The sequence below is a fragment of the Madurella fahalii genome (genome assembly GCF_045866475.1).
Source record: "Madurella fahalii IFM 68171 DNA, scaffold_2, whole genome shotgun sequence".
Lineage (NCBI taxonomy): Eukaryota > Fungi > Ascomycota > Sordariomycetes > Sordariales > Madurella > Madurella fahalii.
Window position 1 is genome coordinate 8,734,973 of NW_027263972.1, and position 26,229 is coordinate 8,761,201.

A 26,229-nucleotide genomic window follows, 5' to 3' on the forward strand; every position below is an offset into this window, starting at 1 on the left:
GACGAGGCTGTGGCGCTGTGTCGGGCCACATCTTTACCTCCCCTTGGCCTCATCGGAGTATCAACCATGCAAAATCGACAGCGGAAGATATGATCACCAGTGGGAATCGCATGGGAATCTCTGTTTTACAGAGACACGGAGCCACTGTATGGGGGCTAGTTAAACCTGCGATTGCCATTGCTATCAACATTTCTTCACTACTTGTACTGGATTTGATGCGTCACAACAGCTACCGCGTGTTGTTCTCCTTTCCTTGGACATCTCCGTCGCTGGTGACCTTGGCCGACTGAATCGCGGACCTATCTACGATTGGGAGATGTTGGTCCCGGCGTCTGGGGGCTCAGTGCTTCCCCCGCGGTCAGAGAGTTACAATTTTCGAATTGCACAGTGAAATGTTATGTAATCATACAAGACTTGCTCTGGCAGGCGTCGCGGACAAGACGAAGCATTAGTTTACTTGAGGCACACGGCGTCACCCACTGTAGCCCCTCAGCAGTGCCAAGATCTTGCGCAACCCTTTCTCATGGGCTACCGTAGTGAAATGGTGGTGGCTCCCCGAAATTACGATACGCCAGCCCCGTAATTACAAGCTGATCTGTGCGCCAAATGTCGCTATTAAACAATCACGGCGCGCCGTGACCGCGCTACCATTAGCGCGCCGCGTCCGGGTTCGTCGCGTCCTCCCCAATTGACCCGCATCGCCGCGCCCACCAGCCATTCTCTTGTGGAGAGTCTCTGATCACAGCATAGCCCTCGTAAACTCGAACTTCTGGCTCTCCTCCATCCACACTTAACAAGATATCCAGACCCATCTCCCATGATGTTCGCGATAATGCCACCCACCCCGCCGACGCCAACACCAACGCCAGGAACACCAAAGCCAGCCTTCTCGTTCCACCACAACCGCCCAGCAATCCCCTCGCCGCTCTCGTCCTCGCCAATCCGAACCGCCTCCTCGCCACCAGCACCATACCAGCAACAAGAACAACAGCAACAACAACAATATCACTACTACCCGCTCTCTCCGTGTCGTTTCCAGCGCGGGACGACGCAATCCTCCCCAATCTTCCCCAGCAGCAACAGCGACAGCAACAACATCAGCAGCAGCAGCAGCAGCAAGTTCCGCTTCGCCACGCGCAACCCGCGTCCCAACCCGGCGCTCAAACGGCGCGAGGACGCGCAGGAGTGCCGGCGCCGCCTGTTCCTCCAGAACGTGCGGCACCGGGCTGACGAGAAGAGGTGGGAGCGGCGGGGCGGGGAGGATGAGGTCCGTTGTTTTCAATATTTTTTTTTCTTTTTTGCTTTTTCTTTTTTTCCTTCTGTTATTTCTTCCCCTTCCTTTTCCCTTTCTCTACCCATCTATATATTACCGCGGTCAATGGATTGATTGGTTGGTTGGTTGGTCGGCTGGTTGATTGCTGGTTGCTGACATGGCCGATACAGATGCTCAAGCTCGAGTGGTGGCGGCTGAACCGCGAACGGGAGAGGCTGCTGGCCGGGGACCCGGATGCGTGTTTTTTCTGGTCTGTTGACGAGGTGGAGGCGCTCGAAGAAGAGCAAGGGAAGGACGAGCGGATGCGGGGGATGGGGTGCGACGCGGATATGGACGTGGACGCGCTGATGGTGGATGATATGGAACAGCACGAAGAAGCCGAGGTGGAGGCGCTTGTGTCGGTGCTGGAGGGTCGCGGTAAGATGTCGTCTTCGCCACACTTCTCGGATGATGAGGACTATGATGGCCTGTTTATGGACCTCATTTCACAGCAGCAGCAACAGCAATGGCAGCTGCCGGGGGGAGGTGTGTCGAATCACTCGCAGGATGTGGAAATGTCCTAATCTGGCTGGAAAAAAAAACGCTTATCTTTGGGCGGTGTATAATCACTACGCACTGGTCGGAGTTCTGGGGCACCATCATTACTGGCGTTTATGGGGTGGGTTCTTGCTAGATTTCTATGGTATCACTCGTTGGCAATGTATGAGGAGGCTAAGGGATCCTAGCTAATTATGCGGAGCGGCTGTTTTTGCTCCCAAGCTATTGCGGATTGCACGCATCGTCCGGCATGTTGAGCGCGTCCTGCGCAGAGGGCATGTCTCCTACGAGGTCTGACGGCGGCGACCCGGAGGCTTGCATCTGACGGGGCGGTTAGGGACCGATCGACTGGGTTGGGAGGTCATGCGCAACTCACCTTCTGCATCCGGTCGACGATGTATTCGCGGTCTGCTGTGTTCGAATCCGAGTACGTCGTCTCCTCGAATTTGGCCACGATCTCCCTCACTAGGGCCTGCTGTTCCCGATACCTCTTCAGGTCGTCCTTGGACACCGTGTCCTTGTTCTTCTCGATCCACTCGGGGAACTTCTCGTCAAGCTCCTTCATGGGCTCGTACAGGATCTCCTTGTTGGTGAGCTGCTCCATCATGCCCATGAGCATCTTAGAGAACTCCTCCTCGCTGCCCCCACCGTCGAGACCGCCGCTCTGCATCTGCCTGAGGAGTTCCGCCATGAAGTCGTCTGAGCCCTCGGCAGCTGCCGCGGCTGTCGCTTGGTCCCCCGACGCCTGCATGCGCTCCATCGTGCGCCGGATGGTCTCCTGGAATGAGGCCTCGGCATTGGTGGCGGAAGCTCCTGCTGAAGTGCTAGGCCCGGGCCCCGAAGGAGCTGGGTCCTTCGAGGCCTGGTCTGCGCTTGCTGATGCTGCCGCGCCCAACTCCTTGAATATGCTCTCAAATTGCGCCTGCATCTCGGGCTTTTGGTATGGTTAGTGGCGTCATTTACTATGCCGAAAGCTCCCACTTACCGAGCTCTCTAACTCGCCCAGTAAATCTGCCATGCCCGCCTGAAGCTGCTTTGCAAATTCATCCTCGGACAGAACTGGGTCTTCACTCGCGCTGGTAGCAGGTGGCTTGGCCGCTGAAGGTGCCGTCTCTGGTTTTTTAGGCTCGATTTTAACAGCTGAGAATTCATCCAGCATATCTGAGCCGCATGTTAGTTGCGACGCCTCATTGCGCATCTGCCACCCAAGAACTTGCCATCCAGGTCGTCGAGATCGTCCTCATCTGGGTCCGGCACATCATCCACATCTTCCACCGTCGCCGTCTTCCTCAGTTCGGGTTTTGCGGGCGGCGCCACCTCATCTACATCCTGCTTTGTTGATTTTCCCGAATCGCTGGGTTTGGATTCCATGGCTGAATAGTTGAAAGTTCGTGTGCTGGTGAAGGAACAAGGGAGGGGCGTGTACCGAGGTGGGAACCCCACGTCGGACAAGCCTCAGGTGAACGGTCGCGCGGGTACTGATGCAAGGTGAACAACCACTATACGTCGCAGTTGGGATGTGAGACGCCTGTGGGGTGAGAGTCGGGGAATGCCGAATTGAAGCCGTTAGATGCGCAATGGGAATTGTAACGGTGGTTGATGAGTGAAGTCACTACCCCAAATCCAAATCAGGGGACGCATCGGAATTTGCATGTGCAACGAACCCCGGCCGAGTCTCCATACCCCGCCACCAAGAACCGGTTCCATCTCGGCCTTCATCCGCGGCATCCCGCGTTGGGCTATTTATGAGTGCCGTGATATCGAATGCACTGCAGTGCCCATCACCAAAACATGTTCCGGCGCGCATATCATACCACTCAGCCGAGGTGGGCCAGACAGGCCTTGTCATTTCGGTTGTGCGGTTTCTCGAGACTCACAGACTCCCAATTACCACTTGGCAAACAAGGGCTAGCGTTGAACCAGATAACGTTATTACTACGTAGGTATGGTATGTATGCAGGTAGCCTTTAATTGCCCCGCATTGGCCAGCCCTTCTAATTGCCTAGGTAATTAACGTAAAGGCGAAAAGTTACCTCGCTCTGCTTTTCCCAAGTCATGACCTTCATCTCTGCCTTCGTATCCCAGAGGCCATGTGCGCAATCATCTAGAGACAAGAGGGGGTTGGATGATGAACATTCCATTGCAATGGTTATACAGAGTACATCTGAACCGAGTTCGTAATTAGAGGTTACTGGCTACAAAAGAGCGAAGTATGATGATAGATGCAATATCGATGCCGCCCTCTTCTCATATCATATGTAATACAAATGTCCCAAGTGCTAGCGAACAACAGCCGAGTCTACAGAGATAATGCATGTCATGCTGAAAGCAAGCAAACCGCTGCCATCTATAACCCGACCATCCGTGTAAAACTGGACCAAAATGCCTCGTCTGCAACGGACGAGAAACCCCGTCCGCCAGCTAACGCCGTCCTTCCCCAGTATTAACCGCTTCCAGTACACGTCTACCACCTCTCCCGCTGCCGAGGTGTGGTATCTGCGCCTCGCCCATCCTGAAAGGCCAGATTTTGAGTCAACCGCCGTTTTTGACAAAGGAAATTGCCGTTTGACAAAGGGAAATGAAAAAGAATGTCCGTCGCCACCAAGCTCCGAGGTTGGGCTCGAAGGTCGACATGTTCTCCGGCATCTGCCGCCAGAGTAGAGTGCGCCCTCAATCCAGGGAGCGTTTCGTAAAGTATTACCCCGAAACTGCCAGTAGATGCAGTATTCATCCAGGTGACGTGGGGATCGTTCCGTTGACTCGTCAAGCCGAGCATGCCGTCATGTCAGAATCCGAATCGTCGTAAAATGCTCAAATTCAGAACCGCGGCCTTTTTACCCCCACCCATACCCTTATCACCCAACGAATTCCAAATGACCCCGATATCCCATCCTTGGCGGATATCCAGCCACGATAGCCGACCAATACAACTTAGACAGACATATGCTCCTGGTCATGCCGCGCCAAAGGTGGCGACATATCCAGCATTTCGAGCCATATAGACGCACAAGAGCGGAGATTGATGCTCCAAGATCGCTGAGGATGTCGAGCTGGCGGCTCAAACATCGGTCATCTCGGTGTCGACAAGCTCCTCCACTGATGGACCGATCTGCGGGCCCCAGTTGCCTTCGTAGACAGTCGCGCCGGCAACCCTGCGGCTCGAGATCCAAGACACGGGTTCCGAGGCCAGCAGCTGATCGGCGGTAGGGCGATCAGCAGGGTCCGGCTGGATCATCCACCTGACAATGTTGTCTAGCGAGTGCGGGTCCTCGGGATCCAGCATGAAGGACGGCGGGTCCCGGAGCTCCATTCGCTTCTGTGTGCCAAAGAGATTGCTGGCGTTGTGCGTCATCGCTTCAAAAGGGAACGAGCTACGACGATCTTCGTTAATGCCGAGCCCGACTTCCGCGCCGCCCGAGGTACGGGAGATAGCAGCTTCGTGATCAATGGGAACACCGTTAGCATCACGGTCAACCGCGCCCGCTTCGCCGCAGGTGAGGGCGGGAACGATGCTCAGGTCACCACTCCGCAGCGCCTGCCAAACCGGGCCGTTATCGGGCAGGAACACGTTGCAGGCAATCTCAAGGATAATCAGGCCAAGAGCAAATATGTCGGCAGGTTTGTCGTACTGGCCGAGTAGGATTTCTGGGCCGATGTATTCACGGTCGCCCTCGCCCTCGATGCCCTTGGCGGCTGGCCAGCGGGTCGCCATGCCAAAGTCGCCAATTTTGAGGTAGCCATCAAAGGTGATGAAGAGGTTGGCCGGCTTGAGGTCCAGGTGAATGAAGCCAGCATTGTGGATTACGGCCAATCCCTACAAAAACATAAGTTAGCGAACGTCACAGCAGTCTCTAGCAATTTTCAACTCACCTGAGCTGTCTCCAAGAGTATCTTCCAGATTCTAAAATCATCCAGCCGGCCAGTCTGTCCAACATCTCCAAGGAATCGGTCGAGGCTGCCCTCAGCACAGTATTCCGTCTGGATGTACAGCTGGCCGTGGTACTCCCAGCTATCAATGAATTGTACGATCTTGCTAGAGTGGCTCAGGGTCTGCAAGATAGCCACCTCCTGAAGTTTCGTCTCACGCGCCTTGGCGCTATGGAAAGGGATCCGGAGCTTCTTCACAGCATACACCTTGCCGGCATCTGGGCTCGAAGGTGTCCGTGGGGTCGTCGAAAATGCCGTCATGAACGTGCTAGGAGTTGACGACTTGACGACACGATACACCTGCGAGAACTCGCCCTTGCCGATGATCTCTGCCCTGTCGAAGCGGTCCATCAGAGACTCGTCCACATCGCCCGGGCCATGTCCGTTCTGCGGCGTGATGCTCAGCCGGCGCTCGGCGAAGCTCGCGAGCAGCTGTCTTGTCTGCGACGTGGTAGGTGTCGCGGGAGGACGGATTGGTTTGGCGTTGCCGCCGTCGTGCAGATTGGAAATTGACAAAGAACTCGGGTCGGGGGGTGCCATCAACTCGTCGACCGAGTCCTGCGGAGTGTGAGGCGATGGGTTCTCCATTCTCGTGTTTAGAGGGCTCGCTAGAGCGACAGGGTCAGTCTTGGAGTAGTGATTGGCCACATTGCTGACCGTGGCAAAGACTGGTGAGGTTCTTGTCGGCGCGGGAGTGGTAAACGCCGCAGGTTGGGTGCGACTCCCGGCCAGCGAAGGAATTGAAAAGCCCAGGCACGGCGAGCTTCCCGAGAAAGGAGTAGAGGGGCGGGCAGCAGCACCACCAGGTCGCTCGACTTCTCCCGACTCATCGTTGCTCGACGCACCCTGTAGGGTATCAAACTTACAATCAGAGTCGGCACCCAAGACGAAGGCCGGGGTAGAGGAGCCGAAAGCGCGCGATGCACTGGGCGTCTGAGTGCCCTGAGCCTGCACAGATTTGAAGAACAAGTTCTTGGTCGGAGTCGGGGGGAGATCGTCGTGTGGCCCCGCGAGTTCATCCCCATCCAGGCTCAGCAGACTCGCCTTCCTGTTATGGCTGGAACGGACCTGTTGGAAGAAGAGACTGCCGGACTTATCCTGGGTTCCAAACGAGTTTCCCCCACCCATGGGAGCAGCCACGGAGCTGAAAGGGGTCGAAGGGCTCCCCAAAGAAATCCGAGAGCGCCGCCCGCCACTGCCGTGCTGGGGCGGGTACGTGTTGGAATTGTACGGCTGCTTCTTACAGGGGGTGTCGGGCATAGCGGCAATCTTGGTTCCGGGGTGCTTCGGTGCGCCGAATTCTGGGTTGCGATTCATCTTGGAAACCAAGCCCGTCGACATGAAGGCCGCCTGTAACGGTTTGGCCTGCTTGTACTGGGGCGTAGCTACCGACTCGGAATCGTTCGTGGGCCGCTGCGATCCAGGAGGAAGCGACTTTGAGAAGATGGGTGGAACCCGCGGTCTCTGACCAAAATGGACGGGGATATGAGTCGGAGAGTCGTCCATCAGGCTCGATCCCGACGAGGACTGGGTCAGGGACCGTGATAGCGGATGAGGCTGGTTTGTTGGGCGCGGCGCAGGATGGGCTGTCGGGTTTACCAAGGAAGCCTGCACGAAGGGGCTTCCACGCTCCTCGGGCGGAACATACTGATCGAGTGACAAACGAGGCCTGTTCCGGTTCGGCGTGGCAGCCTCGCTGGCGAATTGCGCAAGCTGCTTCTCGCCAGCGCGACGGCCCAGAGAGGATCGGCTGTCGCCATGGCGCTGCTGCAACGTACTCTTCCGCAACGACGACGACCGCTTGGGCAGGACAGACGGGATGGGAGACGCAGGCTGGTCCCTGAACGGCGAGGGACAGGAGCCGGTCAGTTGATATTCGCGGTCCGCATCTTCGTGGATGTCGAAGGCCTGAGTGGGCGTAGGGTTTTGGTCGGAAGATGTCGAGTCGGTTCCGAGACTGGAGATGCCGTGGAGACTCCGGCGCTTTGCGACCGGGCTACCGAAGCTAGTCTGGCCCAGACTCATGGTTGCGTCGCTCCGCTTGAGCGGGCTGACGGAAATTGCAGGAAACGGGTCGTTATTGGTTTCGAGGAACTTGGTAACACCGTTCTTGGAAGAGCCCGAGATGTCGAGATGCACTGAGTGGCGCGACGGCCGCTCAAGGTTGCGGCGCGACGTGGGGCTCAGCGCGATAGGGCAGTCGACGGAGGTCGCGTTTTCCTGGCCGCGGGCCTCGGGGTCGGAGGTGGATTGAGGAATCGGGTTACCAGCATCAGGCGCGGGGCCGAAGACGCGCTTCAATGGGCTCTTTGGCGATAGTCGTGAACGAGACAGTGGCCGGGTCAGCGGCTTCGACCTCGTCGAGCGCACGGAGAGCTTGATGCTCGGCCTGGCGAATGGAGTACCGGAAGCTGTGGGAAACTGGGGTGCCGAAAAAGAAGTGGGTGAAGTAGGACCCGCCGGAGCCGCTGGTGTCGCGGGGATCGAGTTGGAAACGGGCCGGTCGAACTGCACGGTCGACGACGGCGTTGGCGGCTGGCGGAAGATGGAAGTAGTGGCTGGCGTGGGAGATGCGGCGGCCGCAGACAGCCTGAACTTAGATGGTGACCGAGAAAGAGACCGCCGCAGCGACCGGACCGCGGAGCTAACATCGACGTGGTGAACGTGGGTGGGCGAGGGCAGTGTGAGTGTGCCCCCGCTTCCGTTCGAGTATGGCATCGTCGTCCCCTTTCGCAACTTTAAGAGCGCGCCAACTCACGACCAGAACTCGCAGCCTCTACTAGTGCTACGGACGAACAAAGGTCCCTTCTCGTCACGCCGCAGCCTTTTAACGGCGACCGATAATAAAAGTTGCGACCAAGTTCCGGGTCTCGGCTCGACGCGCGGAAGGATCAAGAACAGGCGGTCGCAGATGGATCGCAGACCAGCCGAGGCGCGAGCAGCTGTATATCGAGTACAGGTCAACAACAGTGCAGCTCTCGGAGCAACGGCGCAGGCAAGCGCAAGGTCAAAACACCAGCTAATGCGACAACAAAGCGCAGCGTGCGGCCGGGGCCCAGGGATGATGTCGGCAAGGTATATCTCGTCGCGTGTTTCTCCAGAGGCGAAGCCAGTCGACGCTCGAAGACGAGAAGAGTGCGTGAGGGAAGGTCGAGACGGGTTGCAGGCAGAAGAGGGCTCGCTCTTGCCTTAGAGTCTCGAACGGGACGATTCAACAGCAGATGAAGGGCGCGTGGACACGTCAGATCAGGCGTCGGTCAGGCATCCTGCAATTCGGTCGCAACTGCCTAGTCTCCAACCACAAATCGTCCTCCAGCGCTCCTGGCTTAGTTGTCCTTTGCCATGCACTTATCGCCAAAAGACAGTGTTTGGAGTTTGAGCGTGAAGGTGGATGTGGATATCGGGCAGTTTGCGACAGGCGGGGAAAAGTGCGATAACCAGGGTGCCGGTTTGCGACGCGATCAGCAGGGATTGACGCAATGATGAAGCGGGCATGCGCTGAAGAACGGTTGACCTGGCGGGCGCAGGAAAGAAGTTGTAGCCAACGTCGGGACAGAATCGCTGATGGCCTGGAGCTTTGGACGAGGCAACAGATTCGGCGTTTGGCGAGATCTCCCGGTGTGCAGTCAAGAAAAGGGACTTCAAGGAGGGCAGATCAAAGTGGCACAGCGCACAAGAAAGATGGGACGGCCGTTGTTTACTTGGCTGGATTACACGCGTTTACGCGTCCAAAGACGCGCCGTGGCAAGGGGGCCCCTGCCGTGCCTGCTTCTTGGCGTCTTGTGGTACCCACCCGGCCTTGTCCAGGGTGGCGTGTTGTGTGGAAGGTTGGAGGCTGCACCCGTCTTGCGCCTGCGCCTGCGCTCATAGTTGAAGTCGCCCGGAGGATGCATCAGCACCGTAATCTGGGAAAGCGGGAAAGTGGGAAGGCGGGAAAGTGGAGGGTGCGATGCAATGCCGCTGCCGTGTCTTCTGTGGCTGGTCGGGCAGCGAACTGTATCGGTTTATGCCAGCAACCCAAACACTCATACAATGGTCTTGTATCCCCATTATTACGTCTGGATATCTCACCGCTTCGGACGAACCAAGACGTTCTCTCGAAGTGGGTTCATTGCAGCTCTGAGCGGTGAATTTCCCCTCCCCGATGGTAGCCAAAAGCATCCATGGTGCTGGGTCTGTCTTCGAGCTCCGTCCCGAGCCAATAAACCGCAGGGGTCAGGGGAAGACGTTGGTGGCGTGGGGGATATGCAAGGCAGGCTAGATTCACACCGCACCAACTTCCATGCCAAGGGGGTTGGAATGCCGTTGGGTGCTGATGTACCAAGATTGCGAAATGCATCACTCGTGTGCTTGTCCTTCCCCCAGTGAGGAGTGAACTCATCAGAATGCAGGTTCGGGCTTACTTGCCACTTGAAACGTCTCTCTCGTCGCCGTCACATGCCAAAAACAGTGATTTGGGGTTACAAGAGTGTGTGTTGTGCCCCCAGAAGTTAAAAAAAGACCGATGCTGACCACCTCTGATGACCGGCAGCAGTACACACAGAGCGCCCACTGCCACCGCCACCTTCGCCAAAAGACGAAACTTGCCACAAAGACGGGCCAACTGTCATCATTCTCAATGCCGGTGCTTGATGATGCCCTGAAAGAACCATGTGCTATAGCAGGCTCCAGTTTGCCTCCGATTTGCCTCTATTTCCAGTTGTTTTGTTTACTTTTATCCGAATGGAAGAGATCAAAACAAACAAACCGAGCAGAGCGAGAATCATCCTCCTTCATCTCGACCATCCCGAATCAGGCGAGTAACAAAGTGATTATCGGACCAAGAATTCGAAAATACACGCAATGCAAAAATCCAAAAAGAAAATTACCGCTTCATGCTCCATCCCGCTTTCCCTTTTTCCCTCTCCCCAGTGGGCTCCACCCAGCGGCTTCTCCCCTCGCCCCTCCTTTACACTAGACAAGCCCCGGCCAAAGCCAATTCTTCCCCTCCTCCGGCGCTCCAAGGCCCGGCCTGGTTCGGACGCGTTCGACCACTCATCCCACGGCCACACACAACACACCGCACCTGGACCCCAGACCCTGAACAACCACGGCCCACAGGGACGCCGGAGCAAAAAGATCGGCACACAAGCATGCTTCTTTCCTTTCTCTTTTTTTTTCCTCCTGGCAGGCTCCCTGTTGACTTTGTCCAGTCCGTCTCGCCGCTTCCCCGCCAGCTCGTTCCCCTTTGTGGCCAGAATCCCCTGTCCCAAACCTCCTGTGTAGTGCAGTTGCCCTCCTGTGCGCCGTGCGTCATGCGCCCAACGCCTGGGCAAGCCCTCTTCCCCCCAAAGCCAAGGGACGAACTGGACGACAGCGGAACGCGATCGGTGCTTGTCTGTGCGTGGCACACGCTCGCCCGGCTTGCTGCCGAGTGGTTCCTCATCCCACACGGTATTACATATCTTATCGGCACGCCCGGTTTTGGCAGTGGATATCAGGTCACGGTCACAATCAGGATTACTGGTCCCGTGTTCGTGGTGTCGCTGCGCCGGTGAGGCGCGAAGTCCTGATCTGGGAATCTAGGTTCCTTGGCTGTTATTTCCAAGCAGCACGAAGGTGACGGCAATGCTTCCATGAACTGAGGAAGACAGTAGTGCGGAAGACACGCATATTCCATTGAACGGGCATTGTATTGCATAATCAAGCTCTTTGCAATGCATATAGAGGACCTGTGCGTCATGTTCTGCACACCTCCTGCATACCTCCTGCATACCTTCCCCGAGAAAGTAGGTGAGGAAGTGTTTTCATTTCCCCGCAGTGGGAGGTACAGGCTAGCAAAAGAAACACTCTTAGTTGTGATCAGTCACAAGTTCGTTCGCCGCTTGTTTTCTTTCACACGCTCGAGCCATGCCGAGCAAAATACGAGCATGGGGCGCGTCATGTCCGTGCAACTTTGACGCTCACGCGTTCGCTCCCCGGTGTACAGCTGATCAAGGTAAGCTGAGCCTCGCTAATGCCATCGAGACCCTTGCTATCTGGTATCTTTCCTCAAATTACCGAAAACATGCAAACAATGGAGTAATGGTAGAGACGTCAAGATAGCTTCTGGAACGTTTACGTCAACATTGACGTCGACGACCGGGGAACGATAGATAAGGTACGTTACCGAGGTCACCTGAAATACGAAGACAGCAGACGTCACTGCTCAAATTCTGGCAAGCGATGGGGGACTCGGAGAGCTTGAGCAGAATAATCGATCTACGTAATGAACCAGCCTCGTCCCTCGCACAACACCCATGAATGAAGCTTTCCGACCCTTCCAATTCTCACACTCCAGCGAGTAAAGGCAGGGCGCCTTACTGACGTAAACACCACTGGTCATCCCCATTGACGAGACATAGGGGCTTGTTGAGATTGACCACCTTGTACAGGGATGGCTGGGGATTTTCAACTACTACACGTCGTAGATGAATTTGGTTAACTCGATTCGGCTACAGATAGCTACAGACGTCTAGGTTCGTCGTTACGCTAAAACTTCCTCTCCCCATCACCGGATAACGGGCTGCAACCAGCAACCGCCACAGTTGCCACGGCACCTAGTCCCCGGCCTGACAACCGTTCGACGGCTGTGTGTTAACAGCATTACCTACCGCTGGCCAATCTTAGCTGCCTCGACATTCCCTAGCATATGCGGTGGTTTAACGAACGGCTGATCTACGGGAGAATGTGCCCGAAGACTCCAAGATCAAGGGTCGCTCACAACCGACAGCTAAACAGTCTTGTCGATTGAAATTATGCTAGTGAGGTCAAACAACTCTATTGATACCAACGTTCCAAAGTCGGAGAACCACTCCAATTCCCCTCCTCTTCTACCTAGAGACACGGCCTTGTCATAGGGAAACAAACCGATGAATACGAATCGCGCATAAATACAACAGCCGACGGAGAGTATTACATTGCAAAATCAACGTCTCTCTCCTTCATTCAATACCGTTTAACCATAACACATTAAGGAAAAAAATAAAATAAAAAATGGAATAAAAAAAGCCGTCGTTTTGGACAGTGGTATTGGATATCGCTATCAGGAAAGGGGCTGCTCTGCCAAACAGCAGATATTGTCATCCCATAACGGGTTTTAGCATGTGCAAATCATCATGCCCATCTAGTCCTGATAAACTCGGCCCACTTGCCCAGGTCCTCAAAGTTCTCCAAGACTGCCCCGATGTCCTCCACGCGCCTCTGCCTTCCGTCGGGCCTCATCATGTTCCTCTCGTCCAGCACGTTCTGGCTCTCGACATGGACATGGCCATTCTCCCGGATCTCCAGTGCAATGTTAGCGACCCCGTCCCGGAACGGGAAGTGCACCTGCAGGCGGGGAACATCGAGGCCCGACAGGACCACGTCGATCTTCAGGGTCGCTTCATTGTCCAAGCCCTCCCGCGCCGTATCCTCGGCCGCCTGGGCCATGAAGACGTCAAAGTCGTCTTGGGTTGTCCTTGTAGCCTTCTGGGTTACAGGCTTCTTCCCGTTGGCCTGGGCGGGAGGGCCGGACTGCTCCTTGAAGCTGTTCTCTAGTAACGTAGCCAGGAACACGTACTGCCGCAGGTACGGGAGCATGCTGACCAGTTGTTGTGGATGCGAAAACGTCACTTCGGTCAGGGTCTTGCTCCAGACGACCTTGTCGACGTGAAGGGTGTTGGCGTGGCTCTTCAACGACACCGTCGACTCACCCGGCATAACGAACAACGTCTTCTTGTCGCAAGTGACGACTCTCGCATCGGCGGGGTAAAACGGTTTGCCGGGCGGAGCGGGAATGACGAGGCCGTCAAACGAAGTACCGGAAAATGTGGCATCGCCCGCGCCGCACCCCAGCTGCTGGAACTGCTGCCAGAGACTCAGGGGGAGGTGGACGGGAGGGTCGAAGGTGGCGCGGAACACGGCCTCGGGAAGACGCGGCCCGAGGAGCGGCGTCTCATTCTGCATTGTCTCGCCTTTGAGCTGGTCCGGCGTAGGGATGAATGTGCTCTCTGGCTCGAGCCAGTCGATGATGGAGCCGCCCGTGTGCATCTCGTCCGGGTGAGGTTGTTTCTCGACGTCAACGCCGATCCACTTGTCCGAGATGCGGACCGGGCTGACCCCTACGTCCACAAGGGGGACGGTACAATCGATGAGCATGCTCCAGGTCCGCTTGTGTTCGGCCGCCCAAGTAGCTACCTCTGGGCTCGGAGACGGCCAGAGCCTGCTCTCTTTCCAGTATTCGAAGCTCATGCCCAGCCGGCCGCGGGCATTCATGGCTGGTTTTCCGCTTTTCGTGCAGATGACGAGGTTCTCGAGGTACGCGTCGCTCTTGCCACTCAGTGAAGGGTCTTCTCGAACCTTCTGTAGTTCCCACAAATGAAGGCGATTTAAACTCTCGTAGACGCCGGCTACCGCTTCGTACAGGTTAAGCCCAGGATTAGTGCTCAGCTTGTCGAGCGTGGCGAGCCGCTCGAAGTTGGCCGCGAAACTCTCGAGCGATTTTGTCAATGGGCTCTGGTTTTCGCCGAGCTGAAGGTCTTTAAACAAGATCTCGCCAGCCGATTTGGCATGCTTGTTGACGATTTCGGCTGAGTCGGGAAAGTTCAAAGATACCGACTGGACGATGTTGTTGGAGAACTCGATGAGCAGCTCAAGAGCTGAACCGGCCACAATGAGCGTTCGCTTCTCGTCGCTGCCCATGGACGTCTCCCAGATAAACTCAAGTTCCAGCTTCTTTGCCAACCTCTCCAAACCGGCCTCGCTCACCAAGCCTTTGCTCCGCTTCGGGCGAGTTAGATGGCGCGGAGTAAAACGAGGCTTTAGAGTCAACGTACACTAAGGACGCCAATGACGTCGTCTAGCCGCTTCGCTCTCTCATCTTCAGAAGCCCTGCCCAGAGCTCCGAGGGCTCGGAGGCCCATGTCTAGGCCGGGACCGATATGCAAGGCGCCGAGGGCGGACTCCATAGCGGGGGTGTCAAAAGTCACGGCCGCGCTGGACGGGTGGCCGCCCATGGTCGCGGTAGCGGGGGATTTTTTGACTTGCTGGGGCGAGGATCGCGGCCCGTGGGGCGATATGGCAGCCTGGGCTACCGAGAAGGGTGTTGAGACCGGGGGAGTCGCGGCAGCGCCATGTTGGGCCTGGGACGGTGTCCTACCCTGCTGCGTCAGGGGGTGTTTTCCTGGTGTTGGCGTCGACATGGTTGCCCAATGATTCCAGTGGCAATTTCGGTGGAGAGAGTTGAGACGGCAAGGGTTGGTTTCTACGGGCAGGACGTAGCTTCCATTGCTAATGTATCAAAGGGAAAGAAAGGAAGGTACTGCAGCAAGGACCGGTTGAGGGTTTGCGGGAGCCCCTCCCAAGCTCGATGAGATCCAGGCACAGCCAAGACGGGTTCGAAAGGTAAGGTATAAGGAAATGAATACCTAAAGGGTTCTCGGTCTGTATCCCATTGGTGAGTCCGGCTGTCAATAGAACCGAGATGTGAGAGAGGCGGCAGAAGCTCGGGCCGCTTCTGGCAACAAGGGATTCAAGAGCGCCGGGGCAACCCTAACCCGTATATGACTCCGGGTTCCGGCTGCCGGATACAACCTGAAGTGCTGTTTACTGTACTGAACTAAGCACTGAACACCAGCAGCCTTCAACAGCGTACTCGAAGAAGCCAAGAGCGAGGATTGGGAGAGTGCCGTAGGAGTGGAGTCATTAGGCCAATCAATGTTCGCAGTCGAGCAGTGAGTGCTGCACTTTAAGCTGTACGGTACCGTACAGTAACGCTGCTGTGTGGAAGAGATCTGCACCCGACATTGCAGCTCGCGTCAATTCCACCCAATGGAACCTTGGGGGCGCGGCTGAAGTATGCGTAGGCAGAGTAGAAGAAAAAAGAGACGCTGAACTTACTGTGTAGATCCTGCATCGGCCATCACCAAAGCAAGAAAGAAACGCCAATCCGGTTTGCGACTGCGCGCGATACGTCCAACAGCCGCTGACCAGGAGGGCCCCTGTCTGCAGCCTGGCGCGTTTAGCGTGCGGAGTCTTTTGTTGCAGCCCCAACAAGAAAACCGTAACACCATGAACTTTCCGTCATTCCACGACCCGCTGCTGTACCCAACGAACTCGTCTTCTGCCGCGCGCCCTCAACCACCACAGCCGACGCCACAGCAGCAGCAGCAACAGCAGCAGCAACATCAACAACAACAGCCGCAACAGTCACAACAACAGCAGCAGCAGTATCAACAGCAGCCGCCGGCGCCGCAGCCGCAGCTCCTCGCCATGAACGGCATCAACGGCGGCAACATGCCCGGTATGGTCGGCTTGCCCACGCCGGCCGCCCACCAAGCCGAGCTCAACTACATCTACGGCATGGTCGAGGAGTTGAGCCGCCAGCTCGCCGACAACCAGCGGACCCTGGAAGAAGTCGTCGCCGGCGTGGGCCGTGTGCGCAGCCGAGCGAGGGCGCAATCGCTAGGGAACGAAGAGCTGATCAATTCGGCCGCTGACGACGTGAAGGGTATGCCGTTCTCACTGCTCCACTTTCTCCCTCGTCACCATCAATACGTCCCTCCCCCCTCCCCAAAAAAAAGAATACTAAGATAACCAACCCCTCCCGCCCCCCTTTCCCCGCTTGATTAGCCCAAGAACCCAACCTCGACACGCTCCTCTCGATCCTCACCGAGGCCCTCGAGAAGGCCAAGTTCAGCCGCGACGCCAACGCGGCGCTCCTGTCGCAGTACGCGTCGGTGCTCTCGACGATGCTCAAGCAGTTCCACGAGTACAAGGCGCGGCACGTGGCCGACGTGGCGGCGTGGCACCGGAGCTACCGGGCGCAGCTGGCCGAGGCGCGGGCCGAGAACAGCCGGCTGCGCGAGCAGATCTGGGAGATGCAGGCGCACGCCGGCCGCGCCAACGAGATGCTGCGCCGCTTCCGCGCCCGCTACGACGACGACGCCGCCCGCTGGGACCGCCGCGTCGACGCCCGCGCCGTCCGCCAGGAGCTCCGCTTCTGGAAGCGCCTCGCCATGCCCCACCTCCCCGACGACGACCCCTACTGGAGCGACGACGATGATCTGGTGGATGTGGCGGAGAAGCGGAGGCTCGACGAGATGCAGAGGCTGGCCGCGGAGCAGCAGCTTGCTGCGGCGGCGGCGGCTGCTGCCGAGGCCGCCGAGACGGCCGACCTGAGGGAGCTTGTCGGGGCCCATGGTGGTAGCGCCATGGAAGACGACGACGATGACGAGGTGCCGCCCGAAGTTCCCTCCGTCCCCGGGATCCCCCAGAGTGTGCTTATGGGCGGGGTGCCGATGCAGAGGCAGGATGGGAGCAGCGTCATGTTGCCCGTGCTGCCGCCGAGGCCGGCCAGTGCGGCGAGCAGTACCGGGTCGTCTGGGCAGTGAGGGAGGAAAGTTGGTGGTACTGTGCTTTCTCCTTCTTCCCTTTTCTTTTTCCGGTTCCATCGCTGTATAACTACGAGTTGTTTTGCTATGGGTTTATGCGTGCATGATGCATAATGAGGGAGTCTCGGCGGGTGCTTGTTGAAGGACATGGCGTTGATGAAGAGGAAATTTTGGCTGTAATTTTACTTAACTATGATATCCTTGTACACATGGCAAGGGCGTTCAAGTTTCTGAGATTTCATACGCAACGTTCGCAGCATCCCGTTGTGGGGTGTATAGCTAAATCACATCCTAGCGCGTGCCCCTGTAGCTCAGAGTGGACCGGAAACAGTGTCGGTTTGGCTTCGGGTAGTTGTGACTTATTATGCCATGATGTTTATACTCCTAGCTGAGGCAGTAAATAATCTTCAGTATTTTGTCCTGTTCATGCTGCTTTGGTGTGGAGACAGCAAGCAACAGAGCGAGTGGCAACCGAGTACAGAATTGCATAACTCGTAGAGACCCCTTAAACGTTGGCAATGAATAACAGCAGAAGTCGAGATACGTCCTTCTACACTAGCTAGTCTTGAATTAGTATATGTTACCGACGCCTAACACGTGTTTCAACTCGGCGCGTGTCCTCCAACCGGGAGGACCGACTGAACTTGTCATAACCTCTGCAAGGACTCCCAAACGAAGGGCTCTCCGTCTAAACGCACGTAAAAGCTAACTGGCCAAATCGAACCCCAACGCCCACTTCTCTTCACTCGCGGTAGAAGTAGAATATGTCGCTACCGCCCAGAAAATGCACTCCTCCCCTCCCCAACTCAGCTCGCTAATGTTTCCATACAGAATAGCCGCAGGTGTTACATATCTCCCACTCACCACCTCAGCCCATCCATCCAGGCTTCCAGATAGGATAACACCCCTGCTAATCCTCCCCCTCGACCACCACCACCTCCCCGGCCGCCGCAGCTGTCCTCTCACAACCACCACCTCCCCTCTCAGTAGGCATAACATTCTTCCTCGCCATCTCCTGGCTCTCGACAAACTGATCCCAATATACCGGATCCGCCTCCCTCAGCCGTGCAAAGATCTCCCCTTTCCTCTCCTTGAATACCCCGACGACGCCTTTCTCCTCCACCTCGCGGTTCAGCTCCTCGTCGTTGAGTTCCTCCAGCAGCTCGTGCAGCACACGAATGTGATTGGGGTCCGCGCCCACCATCTCGACCGCCGAGGTCAGGAGTTGGGCGTAGAGTTTCGAATCGGCGATGCCCGCGCGGAACTTGTGCCCGGCGCGGAGGACGCGGCCCTCCTCGTCGGCGAGGGCCTTGGAGGACAACGAGAGCATCGAGTTGGAGCGCGAGAGGGAGGGGGACTTGATGGCCGTCTCTTCTTCTTGCGGCGCGTCTTCGTTGTCCGACGAGTTGAGGAGGGCCGAGGTGGTCGAGTTGGCGAGGTCGCCCGAGTCGCTGGGTATCTTCTTCCGTTTTCGAGCGTCCTCGAGCGATTCTACGTCGATGCCACTGTCGACTGACGTCGACACGCGCGTGTCGGGGAACTCGTCTTCGAAGCGCTTGATGATGTTGTTCAGGGTGTTGTCGAGGAACATGAGCCGGTCTGAACGGCGGGAATTGGTGGTTAGTAAGAGGAGTGCAGAGGGTGAGAGGTGAGGATAAAACATACGGTAAGCATGCGTGTCGTTGGCCGCCGCCTTGGCCTTGTTGATCGCTGGCTGCAGCCGCAACCTGATCTTCCTGGCGCTCAGCAGCAGATGCTTGGACGTCTCCTTGGCCTTGCCGCCGCTGGGGATGGCAGGCCGAGGCTGCGACACGCCGTTCTCCATGTCCCCCATAAACTCTTGCGACTGCCGCCTCGACTCGTCGCCGCGGTTCTTCAAGCAGCAGGCCAGCGCCCTGACCACCGCGGTGCCACCGATAACATAGTCGTCATCGGGCGCGGCATCCACATCGGAGTCCAGATCGGACGACAGCGTGACGTCGTGGCCGACAAGCCGCTGCAGCGCGTCCGGATACTGGGGCTCGGGTTTGGCGAGCACTTCGGCCTGCGCCTGCGCTGCCGTCACGGCCGCCATCTCCATGTTGCGCAGACAGTAGGCGACCGTCTGCTTGGCCATGGCCTTGACGAGGTCGCTCGACTGCTCGCTGGGCACCTCGATCTCGACGGCGACCAGGCTGGTCGACACCCTTGCGGCGGCCAGCAGCGAGGCGAAGAGCGCGCACGCCTCTTCCTGCATCTCCTCCGTCTTGGCGTTCGTCGTCAGCTCGACCAGCTGGGGGTTCTCGGAGAAGCTGATGTGGGCAAGGCCTGTAATCTCGGGGAGGATCTCGGCAAGGGCAATGACCTGCTCCGGGCTCAGAGCGCAGTCTGCCAGGTGGATACGTTTTAGGCAAGCCATCTTGGGCAGGTATCTGTACAGAAAACGGGGGGTTAGCTAAGGATAAGAGGAGCGGCGAGAACGACAAACCTTCGCAGCATGCCAACGGCACTCGGGTTGGAGCTGAACAGCTCGTGGTTATGCGACAAATCGAGAAACCGAAAGTGACCGAGCTTGACCAGTGTTGGAAGCAGCTGGCACAAGGACGACGGCGTGAGGTTGCAGTCGGCCAGACTCAGCGCCCACAGCGGGCAGTTCTCCACGACGAGAGCGCCAGCTAGGGTAGCCAGTCCGTCTCGAAGATCGTTGCCGCCCAGGTCAAGGCCTTCACAGAATGGACTGGCCAGGAACCTTGCAACATGACCGAGGCCTGCAGCGTTGATGTCGTTGTGGGCAAGGCCGAGTCTCTTGATACCGCATTTGATGACGCCATCAATGATAGCACCCAGTTGTTCCGTACTCAAGCCGGTTTGGCCAAGGCTCAGGAGGCTGAGCGTAGATCCTCCAAGCCTCTCACTAAGTGATTTGGAGAACAGTTGGGCGATCCCCTGCGGTTGGCGCGCTGTCGCTGTAGGGCTGCCGTTTGATGACGCGGCTGGGATGGCTGGGCGCGGGAACTGTATTCCCGACAGATCCAGGCTTTTCAGGGTACGGCAGAGGTAGATGAATAGACAGATGTGCTTCCAACCCTCGGGTCCGATCTTATTGTTCTTCAAGACCAGTCGCTCGACCACTCCGCCCTGTTCCGCCAGGCCGTCCGGCTCGGTAAGCGGCCTACGCTTCCTGCCTTTGGTTTTCTTGGCGGCGAGCAAGCCAGCGAGGATCACTCGGAGGCCTTCATCGGTCAAGCCGCAGTTCTCCAGTATTACTTGCCTTACCGGGACGACAGCCAGGTAGTCGCCAAGCGTGATGAGATCCGTCAGCTGCATCCAGTACCCTCCAAGATCAAGCTTCTCCACCATGCCCACTTCGGCCGAGCAGTTTGCCGGGTCCATGAGCTGCTCGGTAATTTTTCTAAGGATGGGGGTCTCCCGGAGCTGGCAACACCGCCGGTATATCCTCACTGGGTTTGTGGTGGGCGTGGTCTGGGTCCTGGGTGTGCCGGGCTGGGGAGGAGTGCCGCTAGATGACGAGTCGCTGTCGTAGTAGAGCTCCATAGGAATGGTGCCGTTGGCCTCGGCCTGCCTCCGTCTCTTTTCCTTCCGGGCTTTTCTCTCCTCCTCGCTCTTCTTCTTCTTCTCTTTCTTCTTGGTGTCGGCAGGCGTGGTCTTCTCGGACGAGATGCTGTCGACGCTCGCACTCGCGTCATTTCCGGTTCCGCTCCCTTCCTTTTGGGGCTCCTTGGGAACTTCTTCGCCTGTCGCCTTGATCTCGCCGTCCGCCTCCTTCTGAGCCTCGACCGCTTTGGGATGCTTCAGCGCCTCGCCTTCGCCCTTCTCCTTCATCTTCTTTTTGCGATCCCTGGTTGCCCTGTCCGCCTTCCTCTCCTTGTCCTCGGGCTGATCCGCATACCTGGGCATCGGCGCAATTTCCACGTCGACGCAAAAGGCCACCCTCCGAAGCTTGGCCTGGTTTAGCCCAGTGATGCCGCAGCGTTCCCTGTGGTGATCGACATTCAACACGCGTCGTGCCACCAGCCCGTGGTTGTGCGACTTCAAGTTGGGGCTCAAGTTGCCGTTGGATGAAGACAATCTCCGAAAGACTTGCAGGATGCCGGCTTGCGAAGACCGGGGGGGAGCCGGCGTGTAGGGTCCCTCGCCCTCGGGCTTGGAGGCATGCTGAAGGACGGCGTTCTTGGCCGGGTTGGCCTTGGGTACCGAGAGCTCGGCGGGCTTTGGCGAGGCGTTATTGGCTTGCGGTGGACTTTGCGCGGCGCCGCTTCCGGAGCTGAACTTGGACGAGATGTTGGAGAACCAAGAACCCCGCCGTTGCGCGGTGGACGGTTGCCTTTTCTCGTCGGAACTTGACCTCGCCGAATTCGACCGATTTAACCCGGGCAGGTTCCCCTGTTCTGTTTGGTTGCCATTGACCGTTGCCGGAGAGGGGGGATTCGGGGTTTGGTTCGAGACTGGGGAGTCGCGCCCAGAGCCCGACAGCGACCTCGGCCGGGCCGTTGGACTTCTCGCGAATTTGTCTAGAGAGGTCAGTCAAGCTGCATTAGCTAGGCACCTGCAGAACTTTGCACCCCGATGTTCCTCCTGTAATCGCCTCGCAAGCTTTGTGCAGATGCTGACTGGGTTGGGGGCTGCGAACCTTTGGGGTTCCCGTGGGTCATCCAGCTCACGTCAAGGCTGTGAAGGTGCTCCATCTTGACTCGGTACTTGATCGCAAAACGGTTGGGTTATGCGCAAAGAGTGCCGGTCTGGCGGTAGATGTTGCCGAACGACTCGGACGATACGCCGACCGCAAAAAGGGGGGACTGCTCCCCTTGGGACGCAGGTGAAGCGGGGATATAAAGTTGACGTCGAGACCCAGTACAGCTCGGCGCGTGCTGCAGTTCAAAGCCTTTGATAAGTCCTTTGTTGGTGCGGCTCTGTCACTGATGCCATCTGCTGACGCGGAAGACTGCCATGGCCTTGAGAGACGGGAAGCAACGTCGCCGTGCAAAGCAATGGTGCTGTTACGCGGGTATGTGTAGTGTGTAGTGTGTAATGTAGAGTGTGTAGTGCTGCGCGTGCTTGTGATTCCCAATAGGCCCCGCGACGATGTTACGCGGGCACCGAATCAATTACTGCAAAGGACTGCCGATTTGCGAGAGAGGGCGCGGCTGGGCTGGGCTGTGTCGCTTGTTCACCGCTGAAAGGAAGGTAGGTATGTACTGTACGGTACGACACTGCGATGCTGGGAGCGGAGCAAGCCGTTGGTGGCGGCCCGTCTCGGACGTCTTGGACAGAGGTGCTCACTAAGAGCCAAAAACCCGGCTGCTAATGATTATCATATAATGGAGGGGCGCCGTGAGGGTGATAAGGATACAATAAATCCGCTTCGGGTGGATGGGCCCGGCCCAGCAAGCCAAGATCCAAATTATCTCACGGCGTCCGGCCTTGCAGATCAGACACCGCAAACCGCCCGTCGCTCAGCATGACCGGCCACGAACAGGTGGCGGGCTTGGAGCGCCGATGGAGAAGGGCGGCGAACTTTCGGTCAGCCAAGAGTTGCGATCCCAGAACAGGCCAGAGACGGAAAGTGCCTCCCACCGCGCGCTCTTCAGCCCACCGTTGACTCGGTGCGCGAGCCAGGGCCTAACTGCAGAACATGGTATCCCGGACTTGGTCCGCAAGGGGTGTGTTCTGTTAGCACCGAACCTTGGAATACCGCATGTTGGGGAACTTCGAGACTGGCGATGCTCGCCCAACGCCTCCGTCTCCGAGGCTTCCCGGGCAAGACCACAGCGTTTCGAAATAGCCAAGCCCGAGTTCAACGACGCTAACTACCACTTCTGGCCCGGGAATGAATTACGGGAAGCGGGAGGCTGCATTTCCTGCTGGGCCCCTCCCTGTCAATTTTTCCAGCTTGGGGAGGGTGCTGGAGGAGCCTGGGTCTATGCTTAACAGGCTGTCCAAATCCGGCAAGCTCGCACGCTTGCATTCTCCGCATGACCTCACCATTAATAGCTCCCGTTTGGTGGATTGCAATTGGGTCACCGGAAGGCCTTCCCACACCACGGATTCCAGTATGGGTAGCATACTGCAGTATGAGACAGTGCTGCGCCATGTTGATCGGCCATGGAAACGCCTGCTCGCTCTCTTGCGAGTTGGCAGGCCAATTGTCATCTGCAGGGTCACGCACGGAACTGGCCTGGATGTACCAGCCAGGCTATTCCGCTGATGCACAGCAAGATCTGAGTACACAAAGCGCTTTCCAGCGGCTCTTGTATGGTATGTACGGTATCCCGGTCATACGTCACGGAGCGGCTCCACGGATCTGGACAGCCTGTGCATAGTCGGAAGGTGATTGGTCTTTTGATGAACCCTGGTCATTACCCCCAAGTGCCCCTCCGGATGTGCACGAGAACTCCTAAAGAACAAGCAGTCATGAGCCCGGACGATGAGACCAATCTCCTCGCAAAAAATACCCATTTTACTCCTCCCGAAGCTCGGCAATCCGAGCCTGCACCCGCTGCTGGCGCTCTTCGCGGGTGAGCTTGGCCTTCTTGTACTTCAGCGACTCCTTCTTCCACTCCTCCTTGCTCTTCTTAGGAGCGTCGCTCTCGTACTTCTTAAAGGGGTCCTCCCGGATAGCCTTGTGGGCCTCAGTGTAGAGGTCCTCCAGAGCGTCAGCTTCGACATCGTCCTCGATGTACTTGACGAACTGGCTCTTGTAGCGCTCCTCATCATCGTCAGCGAGAGTCTCCATGTACTCCGCGACGTGGCCGCCATAGATGTACTTCTTGAGGACCTCGGCGTCGAGCTCCTCGGTCTCCATGTCGAAACCGGGGAAGCGGTTCTCCGAGTGGGGAACCAGGATGCCGCCGTCCGAGGCGCCCTTCATGACACCGAAGACGCGGGCACCGGTCGAGGTGCGGGAAAGACCAACGTCGAGGTAGGCCTTGAAGGGGCGGCGCTCGCCGTCATCCGTCTCGGCAGCCTCGGTGAGGGTGTACTCTCCATCAGGCTCCTCGACGCCGGTGAACGACTCATCTAGACCCAGCTTCTTGAGGACGCGGCGGGCGAGGAGGAGACCGGTGGCGTAGGCAGCGGCCCAGTTGGTCAGACCGTGCTCGATGCCGTAGGCACGGAGCTCGTGCGAGTAGGCGGCAGCAAAGACCTTGTCTCCATTGATCTCCGAGGTCACAATCTGGGTGATGATGTCGCGGTTGGAGAAGCGGACGACGAGGCGGTACTTGGGCGCATTGTACTTGTTCTTGGCCTGCGTGATCAGGCGCTTGCGGGCGTAGTAGTCGGTCTTGCCCTGCCTCCTGCGCTTGTACTTGGTCTGGAAGCGGCTGCAAACCAGTCAGCGTCGGACCTCTCTGCCACTTGCACTGGGTTCTGTTCACCTGTAGTACGCGCTGTTCTTGACCAGCTTGTGGAAGGCCTGGAGTTCGAAATCCCCGAGTCAGCAATTTGCGCTTCAGAATAATCCCCCCTTCCGAAGCATCTTGCATTGACTCTCGATATCCATTTCTGTATGTGCCTCGACGATGAGGCGGCGGCTGTTAACTTACCATTTTGACTGCTTGTCGCTGTGTGGTGCGTACTCAGCAGGGTCGACTCACGGGTTGTAGATTGAAGGCGAAATTCGCGACACGAATATTTCGTGGGCACAATTTCACCCCACAGCCCTAAGGAGAATTTGGGGTGGGGGACGAGGGTGGTGAGAGAGCAGGGTTGGCGACGAGTGATTATGTAAGTTGCTGTGTCCCCACCCCGGGGGCTTGCACTTAGGGGCAGCCGAGCCGAGGTTCCAGTCCCTCGTTCCAAGCCTGGCGGCCCGGCCCCGGCGCTGGCGCTGGACGTCTTAAACGAGACCATCAGACTACACTACATAGAATCCGTTCATATGGCTATGATTAATGTATCATTGCAATATCACCGCTGTGGAGTCTCGTGACGAGGGATGCTATCGGAGGAATTTCCCGTCGAGGTCGTTTTGGAAGCGATCGACAACATGTCGCAATCACTCCCGGCGAAGCGGCCGAAGGTGATCCTCTTCGACATTGGAGGCGTCTGTGTATGCTGGCAACGCCCATCTTGACCCTTGATGTCCTATCGCTCATACCCAACAGGTTGAGTCACCCTTCCAATCAATCCTGGACTACGAGCTCAGCCTCGGCATCCCGCCAGGATGGGTCAACTACTCCATTTCCAAGACAGCCCCGGACGGCTTCTGGCATCGTCTCGAGACCGGCCGCATCCCCATGGACGCCGATTTCTTCGCCGGCTTCAACCGAGACCTGCATGATCCAGCCCGCTGGAAGGCCTTCTACAAGGCCCAGCAAGCCCGGAACCCCGCCCTGCCCAAGGAAGTGCCGCCGGTCCCCGCCATCGACGGTGAATGGCTGTTCTTCGACATGATGGCAGCCGCGAGGTCGCCAGACCCCTGGATGTATCCGGCTCTCAAGGCTCTCAAAGCAAGCGGCAAGTACATTGTGGCTGCGCTCAGCAACACCGTCATCTTCCCACCCGACCACGAGTACTCGCAGACCGACTTCCTCGACGACCCCGTGCGCAGCCTCTTTGATGTCTTTGTGTCATCGGCTCATGTTGGCTTGAGGAAGCCCGACCCCAAGATTTACAAGCTCGCGCTTGAGAAAGTGAATGAGTTTGCCAAGGCGAATGCGGACACGGACAGGGGCAAGGCTCTCGGCTGGTCCCAGGGGGTCAGCGAGGGGGAGATTGTCTTCCTAGACGACATTGGAGAAAACCTGAAGGCGGCCAAGGCTGCCGGTTTCCGGACAGTAAAGGTGCCCCTCGGGAGGGCCTATGAAGCTGTGGAAGCACTCGAGGAGATCACTGGTCTTGCGTTGGCGGGGAACCATCCCAAGATTCCCATCAAACCAAACTTCAAGGGGACCAAGCCAAAGATTTGACCATGCCATTCTGCCCTAGCGGTAGCACATGGACTGCGATATATCATGTCTAGACCGTGACTAAAACCACGATATAAGCATACGAGAATTTCACTCATGGGGCAACCCAAAATGCAACTACAGCCCATGTATTATTCTCATACCTTGTCCACCCGTTCCCACGCATACAGCATTGCTCAGGTGCCCAATACGC

At 57.4% G+C, this 26,229-nt stretch overlaps 8 protein-coding genes across 8 annotated transcripts; 3 read left to right on the forward strand and 5 right to left on the reverse strand.

Moving 5' to 3' along the window:
* Positions 1-832: 832 nt before the first annotated feature.
* MFIFM68171_05354 (uncharacterized protein) lies at positions 833-1,836 on the forward strand (the record flags this gene model as incomplete). Its single annotated transcript, XM_071060774.1, has 2 exons — positions 833-1,267; positions 1,444-1,836. The coding sequence occupies 2 exons, from the start codon at positions 833-835 to the stop codon at positions 1,834-1,836; spliced, it is 828 nt and encodes a 275-aa protein (XP_070916875.1).
* A 196-nt stretch (positions 1,837-2,032) lies between these two features.
* PEX19 (Peroxisome chaperone and import receptor) lies at positions 2,033-3,181 on the reverse strand (the record flags this gene model as incomplete). Its single annotated transcript, XM_071060775.1, has 4 exons — positions 2,033-2,131; positions 2,187-2,744; positions 2,796-2,971; positions 3,028-3,181. The coding sequence occupies 4 exons, from the start codon at positions 3,179-3,181 to the stop codon at positions 2,033-2,035; spliced, it is 987 nt and encodes a 328-aa protein (XP_070916876.1).
* Positions 3,182-4,868: 1,687 nt separating this feature from the next.
* Positions 4,869-8,455, reverse strand: SWE1 (mitosis inhibitor protein kinase swe1; the record flags this gene model as incomplete). Its single annotated transcript, XM_071060776.1, has 2 exons — positions 4,869-5,624; positions 5,681-8,455. 2 exons carry the CDS (start codon positions 8,453-8,455, stop codon positions 4,869-4,871), a joined length of 3,531 nt encoding a protein of 1,176 aa, XP_070916877.1.
* A 4,416-nt stretch (positions 8,456-12,871) lies between these two features.
* MFIFM68171_05357 (uncharacterized protein) lies at positions 12,872-14,937 on the reverse strand (the record flags this gene model as incomplete). The annotated part of the gene is made up of 2 exons (XM_071060777.1): positions 12,872-14,518; positions 14,572-14,937. 2 exons carry the CDS (start codon positions 14,935-14,937, stop codon positions 12,872-12,874), a joined length of 2,013 nt encoding a protein of 670 aa, XP_070916878.1.
* An 868-nt stretch (positions 14,938-15,805) lies between these two features.
* On the forward strand, positions 15,806-17,127 carry MFIFM68171_05358 (uncharacterized protein; the record flags this gene model as incomplete). The annotated part of the gene is made up of 2 exons (XM_071060778.1): positions 15,806-16,244; positions 16,367-17,127. 2 exons carry the CDS (start codon positions 15,806-15,808, stop codon positions 17,125-17,127), a joined length of 1,200 nt encoding a protein of 399 aa, XP_070916879.1.
* A 910-nt stretch (positions 17,128-18,037) lies between these two features.
* Positions 18,038-21,812, reverse strand: MHP1 (Microtubules assembly and stabilization protein; the record flags this gene model as incomplete). Its single annotated transcript, XM_071060779.1, has 4 exons — positions 18,038-18,726; positions 18,793-19,538; positions 19,595-21,638; positions 21,758-21,812. The coding sequence occupies 4 exons, from the start codon at positions 21,810-21,812 to the stop codon at positions 18,038-18,040; spliced, it is 3,534 nt and encodes a 1,177-aa protein (XP_070916880.1).
* A 1,772-nt stretch (positions 21,813-23,584) lies between these two features.
* On the reverse strand, positions 23,585-24,674 carry RPL5 (60S ribosomal protein uL18; the record flags this gene model as incomplete). The annotated part of the gene is made up of 3 exons (XM_071060780.1): positions 23,585-24,449; positions 24,504-24,541; positions 24,672-24,674. The coding sequence occupies 3 exons, from the start codon at positions 24,672-24,674 to the stop codon at positions 23,585-23,587; spliced, it is 906 nt and encodes a 301-aa protein (XP_070916881.1).
* Positions 24,675-25,063: 389 nt separating this feature from the next.
* MFIFM68171_05361 (uncharacterized protein) lies at positions 25,064-26,036 on the forward strand (the record flags this gene model as incomplete). Its single annotated transcript, XM_071060781.1, has 2 exons — positions 25,064-25,177; positions 25,233-26,036. The coding sequence occupies 2 exons, from the start codon at positions 25,064-25,066 to the stop codon at positions 26,034-26,036; spliced, it is 918 nt and encodes a 305-aa protein (XP_070916882.1).
* Between the last annotated feature and the right edge of the window lie 193 nt (positions 26,037-26,229).